Below are 10,125 nucleotides of genomic sequence, written 5' to 3'. Positions count from 1 at the left end.
TTTCCTCTTTTTGTCTCCCCTCTATCCACTCACCCCAACCGGTCGAGGCAGAAGGCCGCCCACCAAGAGCCGGGATTTGTCGGCGGTTTCTTCTGTTAAACGGAGCTTTTCCTCCCCCTGTCGCCCAGTGCTTGCTCAAGGGGGATTTGTTGGGTTTTCCCTATGTAATAATATTGATAACAGTAAGGTCTAGACCTTACTTTGTAAAGTGTCCTGAGATGACTTTTGTTGTGATTTGGCGCTATACAAATAAAATTTGATTTGATTTGATTTGAAGGGCCAGATGCAAAATAAAAGTCACGGCTGCACTCGTCCACAGGGCACTGTGTGAGTTTGAAGCTTCCACTTGCTTCACAGGGATTAAAGTTTAAAGCAAGCCAATGTATTTGCTGCACCAGCTGTCCAAGGGAAACACGTATGCACCACGCTTAAAAAAATCAGGGATAACATAATAAAGCAAACCAGATTAATTTTGAGTTCATCAACAGAGTGCTGTTTTGGCAGCTATAAAGAGAAACTGATGACATCAGTCTCTCCACTTAAGAAAAGAGGCAGATCAAATAAAACAAACATGATATTTACTGTAGGTCACAATTATGACGTTAACCAGGTTCAGTGAAAGCTTGCAAATAACAAGGATATTAATTGTATTATCTCTGTAGGTCGTGGCACTGACAGAGAATACATTTAGGAATGGAAAAACTTAAAATGCAGATCAAGGGTACAGTGCAAGACAGATGACATCCTATTTATTCTATATTCTGTCTAAACATTTAGCAGCCTGACCTCAACTACACCTTGTATTAAAATGCAGTATCTCTGTGGATACTTTGGATGAGTAAAAACACATGGTAATATGGTCAATAAATGCACATTATGATCTGAGAGTTATTAGATCCTTTAGACCACCTGCAGAGGTGATCACACCACAGTCATCTGTAAATGCAGTCTGCACGGTGTGTATTCCCAACTTGCAAACAGTGCATAAAAGTCTAAACTCACTACAGAGTTTGACATCCAATCAGCTTCTCCAAAGACGCCTACAGTGCCACACTCCATCCCTATCAGTTCACACTCCTCTCCCTCTTCCATTCCATTTACAGTGGTTGCAAACTACAGCAAAAAACACACATCATCACTTTTGTTGCCTTCCAGGAAAGACCCATAAAGGACGACCTTTTCCACTTCAATAAAAAGTAAATCCTGGCTCTGTAGTATCGTGTCTAATGATCCTACACCCGTCATGTTGACAATGCAAGCTCCTAACCAACTGCCCCGCTTTGCATAGGGTGCATGAAAAATTTGATCCAATTATAATAGAGCCATAAATGATGATTAAAACATAAACTAAATGCCAGGTGCTGTATTGATGCAAAATGCATTTAAATAATACTAACTGTATTTTAACAGCTGATGTATAGGGGAGCTATGAGCACTGAAGCAGTGTGGTACAATATGATTGTGAGGAATAAGTAGTGCGGCAGTGCAGTAGATCCATAAATGAACTCCACTGAGCAGCAGCTCTGTTACAATACAACATATTTAATAAAGATACCATCCTACATTTTCTATGCTAAAACTTCAGCTCAGTACACAGTAAACTTGCTGTTAAAACAATAAAAAGTATGCTATGCATAAGAAACAATATCAATCAAAGCTGCTTCAGTACAGTAACATATTTTGAATGTAACTTTGTTTGAGTTTTTAATCTGCAGCTAGCCCTCAGTTTTGTTCCTCTGTAATCAGGCAGTCAGTGCTAAAACAATAAAAAAAAAAAAAGACTTTGTTCAGACTCAAGGACTCTGTCAGTCTGGCTGCTGATTCACTTTGACATTAGACCAACTGTTGAAGCTGAAATGCCAGACACTCGTTTAGATAGCAGGCAATTAGAAGGTTGATCACAAATGGGGGGGGGCTGTTAAACAACTGAGTGTGGCAAATGTAAGGACCCAGAAGCTGCATGCTTGCAGCAAAACATGTAAGAATGCAATAATGTTAGCACATACACCAATCAGCCATAATGTTATGACCACCTGCCTAATACTGTGTACTCAGGAGTCAATGCGGCTGTTGGCACTCTGAGGCTCACAGTGCATCGTATGTGAATATGTTTGCTGCCATAGTTATAATGCTCGAAAGAGCATGAATGTGTCTACCAATTAGTCAAAAAATGGTTAAAGGACTGAAAAATTTTAGACTCATTCAACAAGCCTTTGCACTATGGGTGTGATATAGTTGCTGAATGTTTCCCTTCATAGAGACCGGTGTGCAGTGTTTCTCATTTTCAACCATTTTAACAGTGATTTAAACTAAATGGAATCTTTTGAAAAGTACAAATGAAATTTAAAAGTTTAATCTACAGTAGGTCAACCTCATCATCACTGAGCCTTGGGCGCCCACGACCCTGTCTCCAGTTCACTGCTTGTCCTTCCTTAGACACTGTTGGTAGGTACTAACCACTGCAGATTGGGAACACCCAACATGACCTGCAGTCTGGGAGGTCGTCAGCCATCACAGTTTGGCCTTTGTCAAAGTCACTCAGATTGCTTGCCTGTTTTTCCTGCTTCCAACACATCAACTTTGAGGACTGAATGTTCACATGCACTTATATACCTAATATACCCCACACACTGACAGGTGCCAGTGTAACAAGATAATCAGTGTTATTCACTTCACCTGTCAGTGGTCGTAATGTTATGGCTGATCTGTGTGCACTATACAAAGATGGATATTTTGGTAATTATCTGCTTCAAACAATAAGGAGAAATGCAGAATAATAGTTCCCCAAAACTGGCTCTGTATGTGATATTACTATGCTAGAGGCTTGATAAGGCTCATTCAGAGAATGGACTGTGATATTCTCAGCAGAAACCAGACAATGGAAAAATCCCAAGACAGCACACAGGTGAATTAAAATGGCTTTACGGTGGTGGTATCAGAGATAAGATCCCGCCACAGGCGTTCTCTCTACCTACAGCTGAAGTGATGGCATCATCAAAAAGAGGTAATAAACAAGAGCAACCTCTGCTCTTTCATTGGTGGAGCTCTTGCGCTCAGGGGCAACCCTCAGCACTCAGACTCAATCAATACAAATGCTGCGCTTTACAGCCATGCACTTGCTTCTTCCGGCACCCCATCATAGCTGGAGTTTCACACGGCACAGTGATGGGCTTCAACAAACAGATCCACCTTCCCAGGAAGTCCTTGGTCTGACTAGCCATGCATCAATGACAGGATGGGTGATTTCCACCCCCACAACAATCAATTAAAACACCCACTGGAGAATTCTGGCAGGTAACAGAGAAAGAGGGGACTGGGGTTGAGGGTGGGGAGATCAAAGTGAAAAGCCAGCTTAGTGCGCTGTGCAATAATAAGGGCTCTTGTTGGAAATGAGGTGAGTTAATTTATTCCAAGGCTGGCGTCGTTGTTGTTAGGTTTGCTTAATCGGCGGTGTCTTTGTGAAGTGATGGTTTAAAGCTGACAGCTCTACAAATGCGGGACCCCTAATTTTCTCGACCCTGAGTTACTGCGGAATGATATCTTTTAAAAGGGCCTGAGAGGAAGCTGAGTGTGCCACCACTTTACAAAATCTCAAGAGCCCTTCTTTCTTTCAGTCTCTAAATCACAGTTGCTGTTATTATGATGGTGAGATTGATCTGTTCTGATGTAATCTCACATTACCTGAGTGGGCCTGGGTGTATGAGATCTGCCTCAGATTGCTGGGGTCTAATGGAGGCTTGTTTGGGTGCTCCTGTACCTTCAAGATGATACCGGTGCACCACTGCATTTTAATTCCGCCTAATTTAGCCACAAATTACTTATCAACACTTTTGCCTTGTTGAACTGAGTTTTTCTTCCTGACATTTAAGAATGTGTAATATTTCAGTATGTCTGAGGAGATTTATGACGATAACATGAATACACAGCAAAGTGCATAATGTGTGATGCAAATCATCCCCAGGGCTCTAGTGCTCATGGTTAGGGTTTAATCAATCAGCCACAGAGCCTTAATTAATCGGCATGATGAACAGGAGAAATAATTGGTTTTCTGCCAGATGTGAATCTGTTGCAAACTAATTCCAGCCAATCAGGATCAAATTTATAATCACAAAACTGATCTGGACGGCAAAACACTTAAAAGATCAGAGATGAATAAACACACAAGACAAAGGGAGTAATATGGCTTTGAATTTAAAACTCTGATAGGAGACAGCTGCTTGTTGCTCTTCTCCAAGTTGTCATGAGTGTGTTTTAGAAGTCTAATTGGATCTATGTAATGTCAGATTCACCAATGGATGCAATGGATTATGTCAATGTTGTTTTTCTTTTAAAAGACAAACATATTGCTAATTAACTGGCATGATCAACTTCAGAAGAATTAAATGGACTCTTCCCCAGATGTTTCTGAATTAATCTACAAAAGAACTAATGAGGGTGTCTAGTTTTTCACTGAAGCAGCAGATGTCATTAACTGCTGCCCACCCTGACAATACTGATCTGCCCCACTCTAATCAAAGCAGGTGACCAGTGGCTGAAACAAATGGAAAAGCACTGGAGCCAGAAAATAGCCAGGGTCGAGATTGGAAACCGCTAGTTTAGCCCTGTGCCACTGGAAAAATAGCCTAGGCCTCTTATTAATGTCACAGTAGCTAGGCGGTAATTCCCCCAGGCTCTGTGTACCTCAGCTTGTTAATGAGTCACTGCTTATCATTCAGCCTTGTTAACAGGCAGAGGCCTCCCATCTAAACCGCCCACTGCTGCTGTGTGCTGGCCGTACTATGTATTAGCCAAATGTTCCCCCATCTTGGCACACAGGAAGTCAACAGTAAACAACAGCAGCACACACAGGAAATGGGAATTGAGCCAGTGAGAAAGAGCGGGTCCAGGGGGAAAGAAGCCTATTTTATGGCAGGATAAAGTGAACCGCTGGCAGAAGCACACACACACATGCAGAGCCTTCCCGCTTGTAAATCTTACCACACTAACAACTGGTCCACAGTGCTCCCGCCCTTTAATCCTTATTCATTATTGGCCTCAGCTGGAAGCATCAGGCCTCATTCAATTGATCCAACCAGCAGAACTTGTCAAAGTAACAAAAAAGAAAAACAACCAAGCATGCTTCCTATCACGAATGCAAGCACACTCCTAGGGTCTGGGATCAAGCTCCCATGGAGCTGAGAGTCACGTGGCTGATGGAGGCCACTGCATGCTGCTCTACTTGCTGTCTACTGAGAGCTCAAGTGGACGGACCCTCCACACTCCACAGCAACCCTGAAGTAACTGGGTCAGCAGTACAGAACCAGGGCACAGCCAGCCAAATGCATACCCAATCTGAGCCCTTGTGAGAGGCACTTTCCATCCGCAGCACAAGGCTGCACATCCAGCTGTGGAAATGGATATGTCAAATGGTGCACAATTAGTGCCTCCCAATTTGTTCACTTTCTTTAAGGAAGCCTAGTCACAGATAAATCCAGGAAAAAGAGTTAGTGCTGTCCTTTCCATGACTTTGACATATATCCAAAGAAGATGAGGCAGTGGAAGTGGGAGAGCTGGGAGTCCAGGGCTGGTCAATAATTCAAATGACATGCAGTCTGTTGGTTGCTGTGTAATAATCATTGCTTTTTCCTTTTTTTGAATGATGGTCTGGACTGTAGCAGTGATGGGGAGTCCTCCTCCCTGATTGTTCACCTGCTCTTGCATTGATTTGATGAGTTAATCATTTTTTCCTCTCTGATACATAACATTGAATTATTTATGCTAAGTAGACCCTTCAGTTCCAGGGCCTCTTAGGATGGAGATCTCCATTATGACGGCATTATCTGACTGCCCACCCTGCTCTGGTGCTGTCACAACACCACCAATCAGACAGAATGGAGCAGATGTGAGCAATGGACCAGTGCTCTGCATCTTACACACAGTATTTCCCACTGAAGCTGCAGCACCAGTGCTTGCCATATTGCTCAAATGTCTGGAAACTACAGAAGAGTGAACACAAGATTCCTATATATAAATATCATTCCCTGTCAGATTAATTTTGCTACTGTTCCTTCGTGCTGTATGTGAGGTCCCTTATGAGCTGAGTTCCTTGTTTGCCAGCTAGAAAATCTATAAATTGCCAGTATTTGGAGCACCAGTGCCTCCGAGACAAATTCCTGTTGTTTTCTTGGTGAAATTAGGCATTCTGATTCTGGAGAATCCTAAGAATTCAAATTCTAAGCTTTTTGGACAAAAGCTATTCCTATTGATTTCACTGCAGAAATGTTATGAGTTTTGTTTTAGTGTAGTTCTCCAAGTCTGTAAAGACAGCACTCTATCTCTGCCTCCCTTCTCCTCTCAACTGCAATCTGTGACATGTTTTCTCATCCCCTAAACACCGTCAGACGTCCCAGGCTTAATTACTCTCCTTGACTGACATGATAATGTAAAACAGTGCTTAGGGTGAAACCAAAGCAAGAATTGGTCATGCATGGTCAGGCCTCCCACTAGGCACACTTTAATCAAATGTGACATTTGTCTGAATGGAAGCCAAAATCATTTTCGGACTCAAATAACGAACCTCTGTCTGAGTTTCAATGACAAGCTACGTGGCCGGGGTCAGAACTCTGATGAGAGATTGACATTTCATCATCAGCACCTCAATCTGGAGAATGTTTATGCATTTCTAATCTTCAACAGCTTTCATGGCCTTGACAAGCCTCCATCTGCATTTGTTTAGCAGTGACCTCATCCGAGCTTCTTGGAGCAGCCGGACAATTTTATACATGTTACTGCACTGACCACAGTGAGCGCACACTAGCGATATTCCACTTCCCCACCTTTCACTCAAAATCAGAAACATGAAAGCAAAAAAGCTGATGTAGATAAATGAAGTGGAAGCAGAGTGAATGTGGTGTGTGCATAAACATGTACGCTGTAAACATAAGTCATGTATAAACATGCACTATTCACTTAGACATGTTCTCAGATTTGTGAAACTGTGTGGGTGTGCACAAGTGAGCGTAAGGGACATCTGAGAATATACATATATTACAAATACAAATCTGAGGATGTCTGTTAGTGAAGCCTTCTTGCCTGCTGTATCATCTTATGGTTCTTTGCCAATTAAATCCTAACTGTAATGAGAAAATGCCAAGAGGATTCTACCTGTGCCAATCAATTATCTATGGATTGAAGGCCAATCTTGCTGCGCCATTTCGCCAGTGGAACAATTTGCCCTCTAAAGGTTGTATTACTGGCAGCCAGTCACTTGAGTGTTGTGTAATTTGAAAATCACATTGGACAATTTATCCCTATTCACTCACAGCAGGCATGATATCATCATAAAGTGCTTCTCTCATCAAATCCTTGCTTCCATCCACTTTCAGCCGTGTCCAGCTCTTCACAGGTTGAGCTTCAACCATGACGAGTGTCTGGCTGAGTGTCTGTCAGTACAGATGTCTGTACTGTAATTGTGTGTTACACTCTTGTGTTGCTGCTTGAGAAAATACAAGATGATTACTGCCATCTCCAGGTTGCATGAACCTCTGACACAGATATTATCTATGCAAATATAGAAAAGACAGAGATGCTTAGCAGGTGAACATGAAAGGAAGAACGCCAGTGTATGTTTGTGTGCCTGCTTTTGTACTTCTTATGTAAGTGTTTGAGAGTAACTGGAGATGTTATGGGAGAGAAAGGGGGGGAAGCAAGCTATGGGGCGAGGGAGCTGTACCAGCATGGACCTGCAGTGTGGTGCCCTGTGCTCTTGTGCAAGTCACACACATTTCTCAAAAACAATGGCAGAAATTCCACTGAGGTCCAGGGAGGTGGAAATGTCCCATATGCTTATTAACAGCTCTCTGATTCTGTTGTCATAATACAGGAAACTACAAAAAAGCCTCAAGTCAACAGATAAGGGGCACCACCAGAGACAGAAAGAGAGGGTCGGGAGGTCAGGGGCCCAGAGAGAGACAGTGAGATTAGAGAGAACAGAAACTGGATAGATAAACAGGGAGATGGGTGCTTACCATAGACAACATTGCTGTGAACTGCAGCTAGGAATAGTGCTGTCAATAAGCTGACACTCCATAATGCGGAGGGGGCTGATGGGAAGGCCATGGTCGGGCGCACAGATCCGCCTGTCTCACTGAATCCTCAGGAGGGCAGAGGAGCTCTGGAGTGTCACCTGCAGGGAGAGCAGTGGAAAGATCAAGAAAACAGTGCAGGCCGACTGGCCACTAATTGCGTCCCCTGCCAACGGTTGGCTGCTGCATAAACGCTTGGCCCACCCCTTACTCAACGCGTTGCTCCATGGGTATTCATCGATCTGCTTGTGTCATGCCGGCCATAGGCTACTGAGCCTGATTGAGAAAGGCGGGGGCAGAAGAGGGGGGCGGTGATTGAGCCTAACAGCAGAGATGGTGATGATGGTGATGTGTAGGCGGTAATAGCCAAGAAAAACGACTGTTCTGGATAGCCCATCACAGAGCTGCAACTAACTCAGGTTAATTAGAAATGATGCAAAGGAGCATTCTCAGTCGTAGAGAGAAAAATAGAGAAGAATAAGGGGGGACAAAACAGCAGCAGTGGAGAGATGCACCTGTCGCCCGGTGGGAATACTCGGTGCGCGCTGCATAAGACTGAAGACGGACAGACGTGCATAAATCAGCCGTTCAGGCACTCGCTCTCTCCTCTCTCTTTCTCTCTCTCTCTCTCTCTCTCTCTCTCACACACACACACACACACTCCTTCTCTCCCCCTTTTTCCCTTTCTCTCACGCACATTCCTTAAAATAGCAGTAGCCTGGTCCGAGGCGAGCCCTCGGTCCATCTGTGAAACGCTCGCACACTGTGGCTGCTCCGAGGGCACCGGTCCGGCTGGAGCGTGAGCTGCGGGACGGGCGGCTAGGGCGTTATGGGTTGAAAGAGTAGGGTGGGGGCACGGAATGGGACGGGATATGGGGACTGGGTGTGGTAGGGGCTGTGTTTATTGTTGCTCCTGCCCTTCCTGTTGAGTGACGCGAGGAATGAAAACAAAACTAGAAGAAGTGCATCTATGAGAAATAGCCCGGGCGCGTGATTTAACCCAAGTTCGTGGGGTCTACTCTTAGGTAGCGAGTAATAATAGTAAGACTGATAATAATAACAATAAGAACAGCTCGTGGTGGCTGCCTGCATCGCTGCGACGGACCGCGGGGGCACCAGACCAATGTTTCTCAGGTCAGAGCGTGTTTTCTGACACCTTCTCCCGCGCTTGCAAAAATATCTGGTACTAATGGGATGGGATTTAGATACTAGGGAGAGGTGGCTGCTGCACACAGCGCGCTGATGCTTTTTGCAGAGCAATAAACCTAAAAGAGCTGAGAGGGAAGCCAAAGAGGAGACAACAGCAGCCCGACAACAAAACGTATATTCAGAGTAAATTCTACAACACGCAGGGATTATACAGCTCTCTCCCTAGGCTGGCATAACGGATTACACACGCACAAACACAGCCACCTACCCACAGTCCGCACACAGACACATTCCTAGAGACGGAAAGGCGTCAGCACTGACAGGAGTCTCCTGTCCGACAACACAAACTGCGAAGCAACGCACGGTAATAACCACACACACCGTTCTATTCCGCCTGGGGTTTTGTTGGCGCTTGTCTCCAATAAGGTCCCAGTAAGGTCCCTCCTTTGATGCGCAGCAGTCGCTTGTCCGGAGCCTCCTCTGAATCAGCTTTTATCGACTTTTTAAAAATCTTCCTGTTCCTTCTCCCGTCTCCTTGTTTTTCTTGCGTTTTCCTCTGCGCTCTCTCTCTCACTCGCTGTTTGTATCTATCTCTCTCTCGCTCTCTCCCCACGGCTACCGTTCACTGCAGCAAAAGCAGTCTGTCTGAAAAGACGAGAGGGAGGGGAGGGGACAAGGGAGGGAGGAAAGGAGGGAGGGACGGTGGGGATTTTAATACGATTTGGCCCGCACCGCCGGGATAACAGGGCCAGAGCAAGGGCCTAGTGGCTGAGAGCAACATGAAGGAGATGGAGCACATAGACAAGTGTGATCTCACCATAGCGAAAAATCACTCTGCCACCGCACGGCGAGTCCATCCTGACCTTATCGGGAACTATGGTATTTTACTATCTCATGCATGAGGTGGCACATT

At 44.6% G+C, this 10,125-nt stretch overlaps 1 protein-coding gene across 3 annotated transcripts in view; it reads right to left on the bottom strand.

Annotated features, from left to right (window-relative positions):
- The window catches only part of cadm3 (cell adhesion molecule 3), an 84,049-nt gene extending 74,240 nt beyond the window's left edge, over positions 1-9,809 (bottom strand). For 2 of the 3 annotated variants that reach the window (XM_020624701.1, XM_020624703.1), the window contains exons 1-2: positions 9,594-9,809; positions 8,007-8,164 (exon numbers count right to left, since the gene is read on the bottom strand). In XM_020624701.1, coding sequence (XP_020480357.1) covers positions 8,007-8,097 — 91 coding nt within the window. In that variant the 5' untranslated portion in view covers positions 8,098-8,164; positions 9,594-9,809. The other variant, XM_020624702.1, reaches the window with a different exon arrangement.
- Between the last annotated feature and the right edge of the window lie 316 nt (positions 9,810-10,125).

Source organism: Monopterus albus, unplaced genomic scaffold, assembly GCF_001952655.1.
Source record: "Monopterus albus unplaced genomic scaffold, M_albus_1.0 scaffold335.1, whole genome shotgun sequence".
Lineage (NCBI taxonomy): Eukaryota > Metazoa > Chordata > Actinopteri > Synbranchiformes > Synbranchidae > Monopterus > Monopterus albus.
The sequence above is the reverse complement of the archived record's forward strand: the minus strand, read 5'-3'. Positions and strand labels throughout refer to the sequence as shown.